Source organism: Triturus cristatus, chromosome 4_2, assembly GCF_964204655.1.
Source record: "Triturus cristatus chromosome 4_2, aTriCri1.1, whole genome shotgun sequence".
Taxonomy (NCBI): domain Eukaryota; kingdom Metazoa; phylum Chordata; class Amphibia; order Caudata; family Salamandridae; genus Triturus; species Triturus cristatus.
The window spans coordinates 960554297-960571484 of NC_140586.1; the positions used below are offsets into that span (position 1 = coordinate 960554297).

At 54.0% G+C, this 17188-nt stretch overlaps 1 protein-coding gene across 9 annotated transcripts in view; it reads left to right on the plus strand.

The window, feature by feature from the left end:
- Positions 1–17188, plus strand: part of LOC146839127 (uncharacterized) — a 239364-nt gene that overhangs the window by 138128 nt on the left and 84048 nt on the right. For all 9 annotated transcript variants that reach the window (XM_085603141.1, XM_085603135.1, XM_085603140.1 and 6 more), the window contains one exon: positions 12890–12985. In XM_085603141.1, coding sequence (XP_085459267.1) covers positions 12890–12985 — 96 coding nt within the window. The remainder of the gene's footprint in view (positions 1–12889; positions 12986–17188) is intronic.

Here is a 17188-nt window from a genome sequence, read left to right on the forward strand (position 1 = left end):
GTGGAAAGGATCGGTTAGGCCGGGGGGATTGGGGCTGCCGGCACCAGGTTAGGTGGTGTGGGGACCAGTAGAGCCATGTTACGAGGCCGGGTCCAACACGCGTCCCCCCCAGCTGAAAGCCGGAGAGAACTGCCCATCATCTTGGGGGGTTCTCTTCGCTGAGGCGGATGAACCGGGAGAGGCCATCGGCGTTGGCGTGGTCAGTCCCAGGGCGGTGTTCCACGGTGAAATCCATCCCCTGGAGGGAGATTGACCACCGCAGTAGCTTGGGGTTTTCTCCCCGCATCTGCATGAGCCATCGCAAGGGCCGATGGTCGGTTTGGACTTTGAAATGGGTGCCGAACAGGTACGGGCGTAGTTTCTTGAGTGCCCAGACCACGGCAAAGGCTTCGCGCTCAATGGTGCTCCATCGCTGTTCTCTGGGCAACAGCCGCCGGCTGAGGAAGGCGACGGGCTGGTCTAGGCCTTGGTCATTCATCTGGGGCAGGACGGCCCCAATGCCATGCTCGGAGGCATCGGTTTGGACTACAAACTCCTTGGAGTAGTCGGGAGCCTGGAGGACGGGGGCCGTGCACATGGCCTTCTTTAGGGCATCGAACGCCTCCTGGCAGGCGGTCGTCCACTGAACCTTCTTTGGCTGTTTTTGGGATGTGAGTTCTGTGAGGGGGCCGACAAGGCTGCCATACCCCTTGATGAATCTTCGGTAGTAGCCAGTGAGGCCCAGGAAGGCTCGGACCTCCGTTTGGGTGGTGGGGTTTCCCAGGCCACGATGGCGTCGATCTTTGGCTGTAGAGGGGCGACCTGGCCACTCCCGACCTGGTGCCCCAGGTAGACTACTGATCCTTGCCCAATTTGGCACTTGCTGGCTTTTACTGTGAGGCCTGCCTGGCGCAGGGCGGTTAGCACCCTCCGGAGGTGCTGGAGGTGCTCACTCCATTCGGAACTGAAAACGGCGATGTCGTCTAGATAGGCCGCGCTGAACTGTTCCAGCCCGGCCAGGACTCTATTCACCAGGCGCTGGAAGGTGGCCGGGGCATTTTTCATTCCGAAGGGCATTACGCGGAAGCGGTAATGCCCATCTGGGGTGGAGAAGGCGGACCGCTCCTTGGCCCCCTCGGTGAGCGCAATCTGCCAGTATCCGCAGGTGAGGTCGAAGGTGCTGAGGAACCGGGCTGCCCCGAGTCGGTCAATGAGCTCGTCGGCTCGTGGAATGGGGTGGGCATCGGCTCGGGTGACGTCATTGAGCCCCCGGTAGTCCACACAGAACCGGAGCTCGGGGGCGACACCGGGGGCCGCTGCCTTCGGGACCAGGACCACTGGGCTGGCCCAGGGACTGTCAGATGGCTCGATCACCCCCATGGTCAACATCTTTGAGACTTCAGCTTGAATGCAGGACCGGTCCCGGTCTGGGACCCGGTATGCTCGGTGTCTCACCGGCGGGCTGTCCCCGGTGTCCACGTCATGGACACACCAGTCGGTGACTCGGGGGATCAGGGAGAAGAGGTCAGTAAATTGTCCTAGTAGCTGGCGGCAGTCCTCTTGTTGCTGGGCAGTGAGAGCTGGGGAGAGGTTCACTCCCTCCACGGAGCCATCCTGCTCCTTGACACACAGGAGGTCCGGGAGGGGATCGGACTCATCTTCGGCCCCGTCATCGGTGACCAGCAGGAGGCTCAGTTCTGTCCGCACGAAGTGAGGCTTGAGGCGGTTCACGTGAAGGACCCGGAGGGGATCCCGAGGCGACTGGACGTCCACCAAGTATGTGACTTGACTCTTCCGCTCAATCACTTTGTAGGGCCCGGTCCACCTGTCCTGGAGGGCGCCTGGCTTCACGGGGGCCATGACCCATACTTGTTGGCCCGGCTGGAACTCGACCAGAGTGGCATTCTGGTCGTACCAGCGCTTCATCTCTTCTTGGCTTGTCTCTAGGTTGGCCTCGGCCAGTGCTCGGAACTTCCTGGTCTGGTTCCGGAGGGTCAGAACATAGTGGAACACATCTCGTGGGGTGGTCTGGGGTGCCGCCTCCCACCCTTCCTTAACCAAGCTGAGGGGACCTCGGACGGGGTGTCCATAGAGCAACTCAAACGGGCTGAACCCTAGGGACTTCTGGGGGACCTCTCGGTAAGCGAACAAGAGGCAGGGGAGCAGGACGTCCCACTTACGCCGGAGGGGCTCTTCTAGGCCGGTGATCATCCCTTTCAGAGTCCTGTTAAACCTCTCTACTAGGCCGTTCCCTTGGGGATGGTACGGGGTGGTGAATTTGTAGGACACTCCACATTGTTGCCACAGGGACGTCATGTACTTCGAGATAAAATTAGTGCCGCGATCGCTCACGACCTCGCGGGGAAAACCTACCCGGGAAAAGATCCCCATCTGGGCCCGGCCCACTACGGGGGCTGTGACGGTGCATAGGGGGATCGCCTCAGGGTATCGGGTGGCGTGATCCACCAGGACCAGGATGAAACGGTGACCTTGGGAGGTGGGGGGGTCCAGGGGCCCCACGATGTCGATCCCGACTCGTTCAAAGGGGGTACTGACGACCGGGAAGGGTTGGAGGGGAGCCTTGCGCTTCCCCCCACTCTTCCCGCTAGCTTGGCACGTGGGACAGGACTTGCAGTGGACTTCTACAGCTGGTCTCATTTTAGGCCAGTAAAAATGGGTCACGAGACGGCTGTAGGTCTTGTCTTGACCCAGGTGGCCGGCAAGGGGGACGTCGTGGGCTAAGCCCAGGAGGAAGTCTCGGAAGCGGAGGGGTACCACCAGCACCCGTCCGGATCCCAGCTCCACCGACTTCTGCTCACTGTACAAAATGCTATTCTCCCAATAAATTCGGTGCGTTCCAGTTTGGTCGCCTGCGGCTTGGCCCTCGGCCTGGCGCCGTAGTCCGACCAGGGAAGGACAAGTGGCTTGCTCCCGGCAAAACTCCTCCCGGGTGGGCCCGCCCTCGTGGCGCCATTGGGCCAACTCGGGTAGATCGCCTAACTCAGGGACTGGGGCGGTGTCGGACAGTGAGGGCTCGTCGCTGGCGACGGGCCCTTCCGATGGGGGGACGGGAGGACCCTCGGGGGTTACTGCTCTGACTTCTTCGGTCGGGGCGTCTTCGACTTCTCCCAGGGGGGAAGTCGAGCTGACATGGATCGGGTGGTGGCGCACACCCACTCGGGGAGCCCCATCATCTCTAGGTGGGCCTTGTGCTCGACGTGCTTCCAGGGAGAACTCTCCAGGTCGTTCCCTAAGAGGCAGTCGACCGGCTGGGAGGTTCTTACGGCAACCCTCAGTTTACCTATCACTCCACCCCACTCAAACGGCACCAGAGCTACCTGACACATACTCTCTCTATTATCTGCGGAAATTACTGGGCAAAAGACGTTGGGGAGGATCTGTTCCTCGGAGACTAGGTGCCTGAGGACACCGGTGATGCTGGCCCCGGTGTCCCGCAGGGCCTCTATTTGGTGGCCATTGATCTTGACGAGCTGCCCGTATTTCTTCGTGTTGGAGGGCAGGAGGCTACCAGGGACCATCTCCCTATCTCCCAGGGATACTAGGGCCATGGCTGCGGGTTCCCACTCCCCAGTTTCCTCAACCTCCTCCCCCAGAGCTATGTTGGCTATCTGTCTTGCAGGGGTGGTTTGGGTGGCCATGGGGCATTCTGGGTCATTGGCGTAGTGCCCGGGCTTCTGGCAACGGAAACAAGTGACGGTTACCCTGTGTCCCCGTCTCCCGGGGGGTCCAGTTACTGGTGGGGGGGGCGCTGGGAAAGGTGGAGGTTGGGTCTTTGGGGGACTAGGCTGGGACTCTCTCTGGCCTCCCTGGTTCCCCCCTCCTCTCTGGCGGGTGGTCCCTGACTGGCTCGGGGGTATTCTCCAACCATGCCCCGGGTGACCCGGGTGTTGGTCCAGTGGTCTGCTTCCACCGCCAGCTTCCTGGGATCGGTGAGTTTGCTGTCAAGCAGATGCTGGCGTAGTTCCACAAAGCAGTTCGCAGCCAGGTGTTCCCACAACAGGAGGTCGGTGAGTTCCTCAAGGGTGGTGACTTTGCTGCCCTTGACCCACCCATCGAAGGCCCGACTAAAAAAGTTTACATATTCCACCCAGGTGGTGCCCGGGATTTTCCTGCAGTCCCGGAATCGCTGACGGTACATCTCGGGGGTGAGACCGTACCTTGTGAGTAGAGCCTCTTTCATGTGGCTGTAGGAGGTCTGCAGAGAGAGGGGTAGGTCGAGCAGGTGTCTCTTCCTTCGCTCAGAAACCGTCCCCACAACCCTGCCCCCCAGTCCTTCTGCGGGACCCGATGGGAGGTCATGGCGACCTCGTAGGCTCTGAACCATTGTTGAATGTCATCGTTTTTATAATATTCCTTGACCACGTCCTTGGGGATGTGGACCTTCTGCTCCGCTGGGGAGGTCGCCTCTCGGTTTCCCGGGGGCCTCCCTTCCTCACTTCTGGCCTTGAGCTCGATTTCTTTCAAGCTGCGTTCGTGCTCTAGTTGGAGCTTCCTTCCTTCGTGTTCCCGTTGGAGCTTCTTCTCTTCTAGCTCGCCTTGCACGCGCATTTGCTCTACTGCTAGCTTTTTCTCCGCTAACTTTAATTCGCCTTCGATTTTGAGTTTAGCTAACTCAAGTTCGTGATTGCGGCTTCTCTCTCTGTCCGCGAGTTCTTCCGGGGATAGGCTCCCGTCTGGTACGATGCCTCGCACCTGATTGCTGCTGCTTTCGCCTTGGGGGGGTTCGGCCTCGTCGGGGCGCTCCCCCGTGTCTTCCGGGCGGGAGGCCCCTGTATCCACCCAGGCTTTCAGTGCTTTCTGCAAATCTTCCTTGGTGTTGAGACCGGTGGTAGCGATTCTAAGTTCTTTGCAGAATTGCTTTAGTTCTTTTTGTGTGTATTCTTCTAGTTGTTCCACCTGGAACACCCTGTTGGCGTTGGTTTCTGCGGGGATCATGGCGTTTCCTTCTGCCATCTTTGTCGGTAGTGCGTCCGTCGTTCACGGTACGATCTCTCGGTGATGGGCCCGAATCCCGTCGCTTGCCACCAATGTTAGACGGCGACCTCAGAGGAGCCCGGAAAGGGGGTCCTGACTACCCTGAGACCCACCCTCAAAGTATCGTAGCCGGGCACTGGCAGGAGACTCCTCAGGAGGAGAAGTCTCGTATCGAGGATCGTACTTCTGGCACCACACGACACAGAAACACCACACCGTGCGTTCTTAGGAACCAATCTTTATCAAACAGGTTAGCACTGCAAATATGTACAAGGAGAGCACGGGCTCAATGAGTCTCGGAAAGGATAGGGGGTAGCGGGACAGTCTCTGGCAAAAGGTTCAAGGCAAGGATGTACCCGGCGCACAGCTCACAATCCTCGAGCTGGGGGGTAGGCTGGTTGTCGTGGGGTCCGGCGGGACCAGTGGAGTCTGTGGAAGCCGTGAGTCACTCAGCGGGCTCAGGTACAAGTTCGGAGGTCTTACGATCTTCAGGGAGCCGCGAGTCACTCAGCAGGGCTCAGGTACAAGTTCGGAGGTCTTACGATCTTCAGGGAGCCGCGAGTCACTCAGCAGGGCTATGGTACAGTTCGGAGGTCTTACGATCTTCAGGGAGCCGCGAGTCACTCAGCAGGGCTCAGGTACAGTTCGGAGGTCTTACGATCTTCAGGGAGCCGCGAGTCACTCAGCAGGGCTCAGGTGGTCTAAGTTCCAGGAGCCGCGACCGCGTCAGCAGGCTCTCGTTGTTCCAGCGTCGAATCTGCCGGACAGCCCCAGAGCACCCCTTGTTATAGGTCGACCCCTCTTTGATGTCCGGAGTCTGTGCAGGCAGGGGTCTTATCACCTGGGGGTCGCTTGTCGGGGTTTCCTGCCATTGTCTTGTGATCTTTTCAGGGCCGGGTCGGGGAGGAGGCCCAGACACCCAGCAGGCGTGGAGCCAGCCCTCAGGGAGGCCGGAGGGCCGATCGAAACCCATCGTCCCAGGGGAGTTCAGAGGTGCGATAGAAACTGCTCCTCCCTCTCTCATCCCCTGGAAGCGTGATGTCCTCCAGCCGGAGTGGCGCCTCTAGGCCCGGGTCGCGCTGGGGCCGGGCGGCCATCTTGGTGCATGAAGTGGGCACGCGGACCCGGGGTGGCCGAAGGGAGAGAGGCCATGGACGAGGATGTCCGGGTCGGGTGCGTGTGTTCTGGTGGAAAGGATCGGTTAGGCCGGGGGGATTGGGGCTGCCGGCACCAGGTTAGGTGGTGTGGGGACCAGTAGAGCCATGTTACGAGGCCGGGTCCAACAGCCCGTCATCCCTCCCCATTCGAAGGGAATCTGTGCCATCTGGCACATGCTCTCGCTGTTGTCGGCCGTCCGGACGGGGCATAGCACATTTGGCAGGATCTGTTCAGGGGCCACTAGGTGGCAGCGGACAGCGGTGACACTGGCTCCGGTGTCACGGAGGGCTTCGGCCCGTCGTCCATTGATAGTGACCCACTGTTGGTACTTCTGGGTGTTGCTCGGGATGGGGGTTCAGGGTACCATTTCTCGGCTGCCCAGGCAGACCAGGGACATGGCCGCCGGCTCCCACTCAGTGGACCCCCCCGCTGAGGGGTTCTTCCTCTTCCTCTCCTTCTCCCAGGGCGGCCGCCACTAGTTGTCGGGGCGGGGGCCCGCTGGTCCCACTTCGTCGGTTCATGGGGCAGGCAGGGTCACTGGCATAGTGTCCTGTTTGTTGGCAGCCGTAGCAGGTTATCGTGGGCCGGGGTCCGGTTTTGGCTGGCGCCGTCCCTCTTCGGGCTAGGCTCGGGGAGGTGTGTTGCTTGGGAGGCCCCCGAGGCGGACTCCGGGGCGGCCCGGCTGGGATGTACCGACTCCTGTTCGACCCTCCTCCCCCGCCGCGCTGGCGGGGGGGTCCGGTGGGGTTTCGCTGGTACTCCCCCATCGAGCCCCGGGGGACTCGGGTGTTGACCCATCAATCGGCCTCGGCGGCGAGCTTCCGCGGCTCGGTCAGCTTGCTGTCGAGGAGGTGTTGTCTTAGCTCCACGAAGCAGTTGTTGGAGAGGTGTTCCCAAATAATGAGGTCGACCAGCTGCCCGTAGGTGGTGACCTTGCTCCCCTTGATCCAACCTTCTAGGGCCCTGCTGAAAAAGTCAACATACTCTACCCACGTGGTACCGGGGATTTTCTTGCAGTCTCTGAAACGCTGGCGGTACATTTCCGCGGTTAGTCCATAGCGGGTGAGCAGGGCCTCCTTCATATGGTCGTACGAGGTCATCACTTCTTCCGGGAGCTGGAGTAGGGTGTCTCGGCCCTCGCTAAGGAACCGACCCCATAGGCCGGCACCCCAATCCTTCCGGGGTACCCGATGGGAGGCCATGGCCACCTCGTACGCCTTAAACCACTGCTGGATGTCGTCGTTTTTATAGTACTCCTTGACGACATCTTTGGGAATATGGACCTTGGCTTCGGTGGACGGCAGAGCGTCTCTATTGCTGGGGGTGCCGGTCTCCCCCTCCTGGGCCTTGAGCTCGAGTTCTTTGAGGCCCCGCTCGTGTTCGAGGGTCAGCCTTTTCTCCTCCAGCTCTCGATGCCGCTTCTTCTCCTCTATCTCCTCTTGTAGCCGTAGCTGTTCTATGGCCAATTTCTTTTCGGCCAGCAAGAGTTCGTCGTCCAGCCGAAGTCGTGCGAGCTCTAGCTCATGGGTCCGGATCTTCTCCCGCTCTCGTATTTCTTCCGCGGAGAGGCCGGTTTCCAGGCTGTTTCTCCCTCCGTTCGCGGGGGTCGGAGCTGGTGGCGTGGCTGCATTCAGGGGCAGGGGACCTTCGCTCTGGGAGGGACCCGCCTCGGACTCTATCCAGGTTCTCAGGGCTTCCTGCATCTCTTCCTTGGTACCTAGGCCGGTGGTCGCAATGCCCTTGTCCTTGCAGAACTGTTTTAGCTCTTTGTGTGTGTACTCTTCCAATCGTTCTGGTTGGAACTCCATGGTCTCTGTTCGTCTGGATGGATAGCGAGTGGGTTACTTGCTTGTACGCTCTGCGTTCGGCTGGGATTCCACCGCTGCCACCAAATGTTGGAAGGCGGACCCCGGGGGAGTCGGAGAGACCACCCAGGGGGGCCCCCACACTGTACGAAGTAGCCGAGCGCTGCGGAGAAGCCTCCTAGGAGGGGTCCTTCTCCTATACCGTACCAGCACAGTAACACCACCACACAGGACTCGAGACTGTTTATCAAGATGAGCAATTCTTTATCAGCATTTAGGAGGTTACGGTTATCGATATATACAAGGGGGGATCGAGGGATCCGCAAGAGTCTCAAAGTCTTTGGTAGGGACGGGGTAGCGGGACAGTCTTTGGTAGCGGCAGGGTACGAGGGTACCTTAGGCCCAGTTCTTGTTCCTCAAGCTGGAGGGACTCCGTGTCCCAGAGTGGTCGAGCCGCGATGGCGTCAGCAGGGCTCTGGTGATCAGTTCGTGGAGCTTGAGCCGCGACTAGGTCAGCAGGGCTTTTAAGGTGGTTCAGTTCAGCTCGAGCCGCGACAACGTCAGCAGGGCTCTGGGGGGAGGCTTCAGCGAGGTTGGGCCGCAGCGGCGTCAGCAGGGCCCCGATGTTCCGTGAGGTTCCTTGTCTCAATATGGTGGAGCCGCGACGCAGTCAGCTGGGCTCGTGGTATATGGTCAAGCAAGAGTTCTTCTCCGTAGTATCAGCCGCGATTCCATCAGCAGGGCTCGTGACTCCGGGATACAACTGCTGTTCCCTTGCGGGGTTGCCCCAGATATAGGTCTGGAGCCCTTTGATGTCCAGACACTCGCGCCTGGGGGGGGCGGAGAGGCCGGGCTGGGAGAGGCCAGACACCCAGCGGGAGAGGCGCCAGGCCCGGAGAGGCCGGAGGACGATCGCACCTAGGTGTGGGGGGACGGTGGGGGTCCCATCGAAACTATCCTCCTCCGGGAGAGGTGAAGTGGCCATGTGGTGCCCCCTGGCCAGAACTTGGTGCCTCGATGTCGGGGCTTTGCTGGGGCCGAGGCCGGGGGGAGCCGGGTTGCGTGGGCTGGTGTGTGGAGCAAGCATGGGGGGAACCCCGAAGCGATGAGGGGTTCCTGTGCGGCCTGAAAAAGGGGGCCGCTGAGGCGGGTGTAGGTAAATGGATACAATCCAAGGGGGATCTCGAAGGGAGGAGAGGTCCCTGGCGGCCTGAAAGGGCGGCCCGTGTAGGCCGGTGCGGGGGACGAGCGCAAACCAAGAGGGTTAAGACCACGCCACGAGGCCGGGTCCAACAGTGCAGAAATACACCTTAACATCATGGGAAGTTAAATGCCACTTCTGAACTGCAGCATGTGTTGTGCCGTCCACTACTGTGGCAGTGAAGACATGGCGTTAGTCCTACCCTGTGCAGCTTGACCGCCGGAGCCTGAACCCTTTTCCACAGAGCCGTCAAGATTTGACCTGTAGGAAAACCTGATTTTAAATGTTAAATAAGTCACCTCTGAGTGCATCTTGCTGCTTGTAATGTAGGGTGTTTCATATGTAAGAGTTGAACATTTGTGACATTAGAAATGGCATGTCCTCCGGTGACTGGCCCCAAAACCACATTATGGCTGATCAGGCTATTACTGTTACGTAGGAAATGTCAAAGTACAACGTACATACTTTCATCTATAACGTTTGACCTGCATCAGCTACAGATGCCATTGAAGCGCCTTTTGTATATTTAATATTTATGAAATCTAATGTTAAAGTCAGATTTTTTTATTAAATATATTGGAAATGTAATTTTAGGAACTTGCCACTAGTCAATTGGGTACTTTCAAGGAAATTCCTCTTGCTGCCTATTGTATCCCTGTAGCCACACAGGTGGTCAGCCAACTGACCCTTGAAGTCCAGATCGTTGTCCTGGGTACAAGAGAAAGCGGATGCAGTCCTTCAGGGCTCCTCTCAGATCACAGACAGCAGGTCCAGTCCTTTTCTCCAAAGCTCCAGAGCCCCAGCGTGACTAACCTACTTCATGTATCCGGCCTTCGGTTTCACAGCAATGGCTATGAATTCAGCGGCAGCCCACTCAACGGAGAATTTTAGTTCCCAAAAAGTGACAAAGTCCTGTTCTGTGTTAAGACCTAGAAACGTTTCTGAACTTTTGAACTTCCAGACTTTTACCAGGACTAGCCGACTAGTTAAATCTGACCAGGGCTCCATCGCGGTCAGCCTGAAATTGTGTCCCCCTACGTTGGACAGTGTGCCGTTGCACCTCAGGCTGAGAAAGGGGTTAGGTCTTAGCCTTGTGTTAGACGGTTTGTCATTTTCCTCAACCTCAGAGAGGGTTCAGCTATACCCTTGTGTTGGACAGTGTGTCGTTGCACCTCAGGCTGAGAGAGGGTTCAGGTCCACCCTTGTGTTGGACAGAGTGCTTGCACCTCAGGCTCGGAGAGGGTTCATGTCCACCCTTGTGTTGGACAGTGTGTCGTTGCACCTCTGGCTGAGAGAGGGTTCAGGTCTACCCTTGTGTTGGACAGCGTGTCGTTGCACCTCAGACTCAAAGAGGGTTCAGGTCTATCCTTGTGTTGGACAGCGTGTCGTTGCACCTCAGGCTCGGAGAGGGTTCAGGTCCACCCTTGTGTTGGACAGTGTATTGTTGTACCTCAGGCTGAGAGAGGGTTCAGGTCCACCCTTGTGTTGGACAGTGTGTCGTTGCACCTCTGGCTCAGAGAGGGTTCAGGTCTACCCTTGAGTTGGACAGTGTGTCATTTTCCTCAACCTCAGAGAGGGTTCAACTCTACCCTTGTGTTGGACAGTGTGTTGTTGCACCTCAGAGAGGGTTCAGCTCTACCCTTGTGTTGGACAATGTGTCGTTGCACATACGACTCAGAGAGGGTTCAGGTCTACGCTTGAGTTGGACAGTGTGTCGTTGCACCTCAGGCTCAGAGAGGGTTCAGGTCCACCCTTGTGTTGGACAGTGTGTCGTTGCACCTCAGGCTCAGAGAGGGTTCAGGTCCACCCTTGTGTTGGACAGTGCATCGTTGCACCTCAGTCTCAGAGAGGGTTCAGGTCCACCCTTGTGTTGGACAGTGTGTCATTGCACCTCAGGCTCAGAGAGGGTTCAGCTCTACCCTTGTGTTGGACATTGTGTCGTTGCACATACGACTCAGAGAGGGTTCAGCTCTACCCTTGTGTTAGACATTGTGTCGTTGCACATACGACTCAGAAAGGGTTCAGCTCTACCCTTGTGTTGGACATTGTGTCGTTGCACCTACGACTCAGAGAGTGTTCAGGACTATGCTTGAGTTGGACAGTGTGTCGCTGCACCTCTGGCTCAGAGAGGGTTCAGGTCCACACTTGTGTTGGACAGTGTGTCGCTGCACCTCAGTCTCCGAGGGAGTTCAGGTCCATCCTTGTGTTGGAGAGTGCATTGTTGCATCTCAGGCTCAGAGAGGGTTCAGGTCCACCCTTGGGTCTGGACAGTGTGTCGGTGCACTTCAGGCTCAGAGAGGTTTCAGCTCTACTCTTCTGTTGGACAGTGTGTCATTTTCCTCAACCTCAGAGAGGGTTCAGCTCTACCCTTGTGTTGGACAGTGTGTCGTTGCACCTACGACTCAGAGAGGGTTCAGGTCTATGCTTGAGTTGGACAGTGCATCGTTGCACCTCAGTCTCCAAGGGGGTTCAGGTCTACGCTTGAGTTGGACAGTGTGTCGTACTTCAGGATGAGAGAGGGTTCAGGTCCACCCTTGTGTTGGACAGTGTGTCATTGCAGCTCAAGCTGAGAGAGGGTTCAGCTCTACCCTTGTGTTGGACAGTGTGTCATTGCAGCTCAGGCTGAGAGAGAGTTCAGGTCTATCTTGTGGTGGAGAGTGTGTCGTTGCACCTACGACTCAGAGAGGGTTCTGAATTCAAAGTTGGAGGTAAGTTTTACTGCTGTTATTATCCCTGTAATTTATTTAGTCATTTTAAAAAGTTTCCCAGATTTTGTGCTTTACTCTTACAAAACAACTTGAAGATAAAAGGTGCATCCTTTTCCACAGAAGTAGTCACAGCAAATATGAAATCATTCCTAACCGATATAAATAACAGCGAGTGAGCCCTCCTTAATTCGACTCATAGGGCCCGATTCACAGAACTAACTACAAAATCCTAAACTTACTACCATTTTGGTATTCACAGAAGGCACTTACTCATTTTGGTATTCACAGAAGGCACTTACTCATTTTGGTATTCACTCAATGCACTTACTCATACTAACTTTATGTCCGCACTTGGGCTGGAAATTCTGACTCGATGGTGGAGATTCCGGCCCGATTGTGGAGGTTTCGGCTGGTGGTTAAATCTCCACCTCTGGGCCGGAATCTCTACCTCCGGGCCGGAATCTCCGGCCCGAGTGCGCACATAAAGTTAGTATGAGTGAGTGCCTTCTGTGAATACCAAAATGGTAGTCAGTTTAGGATTTTGTAGTAAGTTAGTTCTGTGAATCGGGCCCCTTGTGTTTAGAAGTTTAGGTTCTCCTAACGTTTTCTACACAATTCAAGTTCTTCCGTTCTTCCCTGGCCTAAATGTCAAATAACCAATAAAATGCCACTGAAAAAGGAATTCGTGGATTCCCAAAGAGGAAAGTAAACTTCCTCCATTTTTCAGAAATTAAGTTTAATTTAATAGTTTTCCATTAACTGCTTTTTGCAGATTTTCATATGCTCTAAGAAACTACTACCTCTGTTGTGTCTGCCATGGCCTCTGGTGATTTAGATGCAGTTTAGTTGTGCTCTCAGAGTTTGGGATTTATTCAGCTGTGCACCATGTGTCTTCACTCACCTGTGTTTTCTATTTTACAGCTCATGTTTTACGGCCTCTCTTGGGATAGTTGTTTTTTGGTTGTACTGCATGGATTTCTCAACTCATTGTGTTTATTCCATCGTTCTATCATGCAGTTATATATGATGTCTCCTCTTTTCAGGGGTTCCACGTATAACAGCAGTGTTTTCACTGTGCCCAAGACCAGAGGAGGAATCATGTGTTCAGGCGACAACAGCACCTGAGGAACGGACTCCAGGTGAGCATGGGAACATGTGGTTAGTTACAAGATTGTGGACAATGTAACAAGTTTTGTGTATCTGAGAAATAATACTTCCTTGTACATGTCCATGCGAACTGTTGGGGTGGTTTAAGGGAGCATTGTTACAGCAGTTATTATAGCAGAATTCTGGCAAATTTGACATCAGTTTCATTGGAGGAAAATGAAAATATACGCTGTGTGTGGCCCCATGTTTATCAAAAGTGAGTTTTCAAACATGAACTGAGAAACATTGTGGTACTGTAAATTTCGGGACCATGTTGGAGGCATAGTCCCACCATGCCGATTTTGGTATCAGCGAACCGCAAATGACTAATGCGGTATTTATGAGTGTTTTCATCATATTTCACCGATGAATGCACCGTGTATACGACACTACATATCGAACCCTCGGGTTCCATTTTAGAATGGTAACCATTCTGTGGTTGCCCTCACATAGGCAGCGAATTAAGGACATGCCTAGGCCTAAAGGACACGCACACCTTCTGTGCCTTCTTGGTGACCTGTGCAACCTGACTCCACTGCCCGAGGTCAGTCCTGTTCGGCCGGTTCCTTTTACTGCGGCCAAATGGGATTAGCACCAGGGCTTGACACACCATAAAGTCGTCTTTCCCACACGAACCCTGACCAATCTCTTTCACACCTGACTCTGTTTCCCACTTTATGGCTTATTTTACGAGTAGGAGGTGCCCGTTTTATTGGGGTCCGCTGAAATCTGATGAAGGTTCTGAGCCTCGCTGGGTAAATAATTATGTGCTAACCGAGCTGAAATGTGGGAATATCATCATGACTTTGCTGTTTCTTTGAAGCGAAAATATGTGAACGACCACTTGTAAAATAGGGGCGGTGTTGCCCAGAGCGTAATATTGTGTATATAAGAAAAGACTGGTTTTTGGTTGAGGGCAGTCTCCTGAGAACATACATCGTGTTGTACTTCTCGGATACCTGTGATTGGTCTGCAGCCAATAAATACGATCTTTGACTTCACCTAGAAGACTCTGTGTTTCTGTGGTCTGAGACAGGAAGAACTCGAAGTCTTCGGGTGTGTTCCCTGGCACCGCTGGGTTGGTTCTGAAAAACCCAGTACTTCAGTTGGCGCCCAACGTAGGGCGATTTCAGCGGTACCGGTCCAAGCCAGAGGTTCGTGAGGAGCTTCGTGTGAAAATTCTGGAGGAAGGCCGCCACTTCATCGACCCCTGCATGTCGACGTGGTCCGAAAGTCTTTACTGCGAGGTTCTCCGCGTCCCGACAGCTACAAAGGACTGCTGCCCTGACTATCGCCCTGTTTTGGACCCATGATGATTTGGTAGAGCGAAACGATTTAACGAGTCTTCTGGTGACGTCATCGATACCTCAGTTAAGTATAAGTGGAGCGTCTCCCAGTTCTTAGTTTGGTTCTTAGTTTGGTATCCCTTCGGGATCGCTTTGATTTGGAACTTGCAAGTGCCAAAGCCGAAGGACTCGTGTATTCACGAGACTATCGTATTCGATAATCCTTTGAAGTTTGAAACTAGACTAGTGAGCGATGATGCCTGGTTCTAGTATATTTGGAAATTTGTTTTGTTTGGGTTGTAATAGGGACTCCCGATTAGAGGATTCGTGTCCGGTTCCTCCAATTGGAACTCCAACGTATGAGCTTTATGTGAAACATGGCGTGGGCCCCATTGCGTATAATGAAGTATGGATCCGATACACCAGGAAAGATGGTGTTTTAAAATGGCCCCAAAATGGTAGTTTCGACACAGAAATCCTAGATAACTTAGAAGTTAAATTATTTAAAAAGAAAGCCCGGCCGGCGATGTTTGATTCTTTCCGCCTATGGCGAAAGGAAGCCAAACAGAAAGAAATTAAATTAGCGAAGAAAAATAAAAGAGAGAAAGGTATGTCGATAATGCAAGCAGCCTTACAGTTTAAAGATAATGAAGAAGAACAAATGAATGAGCAGCTGCACAGGCAACGTAAACTAGTGATTGATAAATGCTACCCAGCTTTGCCGCCCCTTCAGCAAGATGCGTCAAGAGAAAAGGAGAAAGATCCCCTAATGTCACATTTGCTGAGTTCACCACCCCCGTATGTGCAGAGTGCTACAGCACCTCCGCAACCCTTAAATTTACAGCCTCTAGTTAATTTGCCGCAAGCCTTCCCGCAGCCGCCAGGTCCCCCTCAGCCGGCTCCTATGCCTACGGCGCAGCCCTCTCAAGGGCCGCCGGTTTCGCTGCCTATCTCTTCTGCGCTCCCTGCGACTTTACCTAGTACATCAGCTGCCTCCCTCGGCGCTCTTCCTGATACGACCCCTGTACCTGTATCTGCACCCGTTTTTCTTCCCTCTGTCTTTCCCCCTGTTCTTGCTTCAACCTCTCCTTCTACACGACAACGAATAGCTAGTGCGGTCACTAGTTTTATGTCACCTCTCTTCGGGTCATCTAGTACGACCCCTGGTTCACAACGTACGCAGTTGCGTAGTCAGCTGACAGGTTCTGAAGAGAAAGAAGTATTAGACCGCATGGCACATAAATGGGTTGTTTTTCCTTCAAGATATGATGTGGAATCTGTTGTAAATGTTTTTCATCAATGGGAAGCACCAAAACAGAGATACGTTTTCGAGAAAATGTGTGAATTCCTCTGTGAGGAATTGGAAGATCATGGTCTAGATTCAAGCCCGCAGGAGTTGTGTCATGTACGGTTCGATTTTGAGAAAGGCACGATTGTGGGACGCGATGTTGATAGAGCAGTTACGACATTGTTGTCCTTCAGGAATGGGGATTGTCATCAGTCGTTGTTCGAACTGGAGTTCCCTGTAGGGAAAAAGGTAAAAGCGCGCCAATATCCGATGCGTGAGGTTCCTCCAGTTTGGAGACCTGGTGATGCAAATGCTAATCCACCTGTTCAGCCACATTTTCAGCGTGTTTGGGTACACGTGCCATGGAAGCGAGGTGAAGTGATAGCGCTTAAGCAGACATTGCCTGACCCCCGTAAAAACCCTGCAGGATATTATAAGGAGTTATCACAAACCGCAGAATCGTGTGTCATGAATTTTGCTGACATTGATATGTTGTTCGGGAATGTTGTTCCGCAGCCTTTGGTGGGGATTGATTCGTAATACAGATCATGCTGCAGAACTAGGTGGCACATGGGCTAATATCGTTGCTACAGACACTAGACAAGTTGGTGGTGCGAAACATGAGCCCTTAGTAGCAGAACTCCCTGGTAGAATTATTACCTACATGAAGACTTTAATGCCGGCGATGCGTGTGAATTGGGATAAATTATCCGCATGCAAACAAAAGAAAGACGAAACAGTGTCTGATTTCTTCACCAGGTTTGAAGAAACATTTATCGACCACAGTGGTCAAGACATGAGTACGGAAGGTGGTCAACGATTGTTTGTTGATAAATTTGTGCATAATTTACTTCCCGAATTGTGTAAGAAATTAAAAGATTCAGAGAGTTCTTGGGCTATTTCTTCATCAGCGCAAATACTGGCTACTACACAGTATTACAAAAATAGGGATAAAGATGAGAAGGATAGAGCATACAAGAAAACAAAAGAATCAAAGACGAAGGTTCTTTTACAGCAGGCTTACCCGCCACGTGGAGATCAGAATAACTATAAGCAAGGTCAGAGTAACTATCAACAACCCCAACAGTTTCAGAGTAACTCGCAAAGGTTCGGGTATTCCCAACCGCGTGTTCCTGTGGGTCCCAATCAGTGTTCGTATTGCAAACAAGAAGGTCATTTTAAGTATAGTTGTCCTATATTGTTGCAGCGCACGAATAATGCTTATGGCGCGAGAGGTAGAGGTGGTCAGCAAGCTCCTAGGGGTAGAGGGCGTGGGAATGTACCCCAGAACGCGTGTCCTCTTCCGCCTCAAAATACAATGAACAGTTTTGATCAGCAGGCCAATGTAACTGGTGGGACAGCTCAGTACTATAATAACGACTATTATGCAGAAGATGGAAATGCGGAAGGTAATGATTACTAGGACAGCCGTAGACAAAGAGAGGGAGTTGTTTCAGTGCCAGTGGATCAGAGTGGACCGTATGTTAAGGTGACTACAGCGGGTGTGTCAGAGCCTTTTCTGTTGGATACTGGTGCTGCAAAGAGTTCAATTATGCACTCAAAACTCCCTGGCGCGCCTTTGTCTGGCGAAATGAATGTTTCAGTAGGTTTTTCTGGCGCCC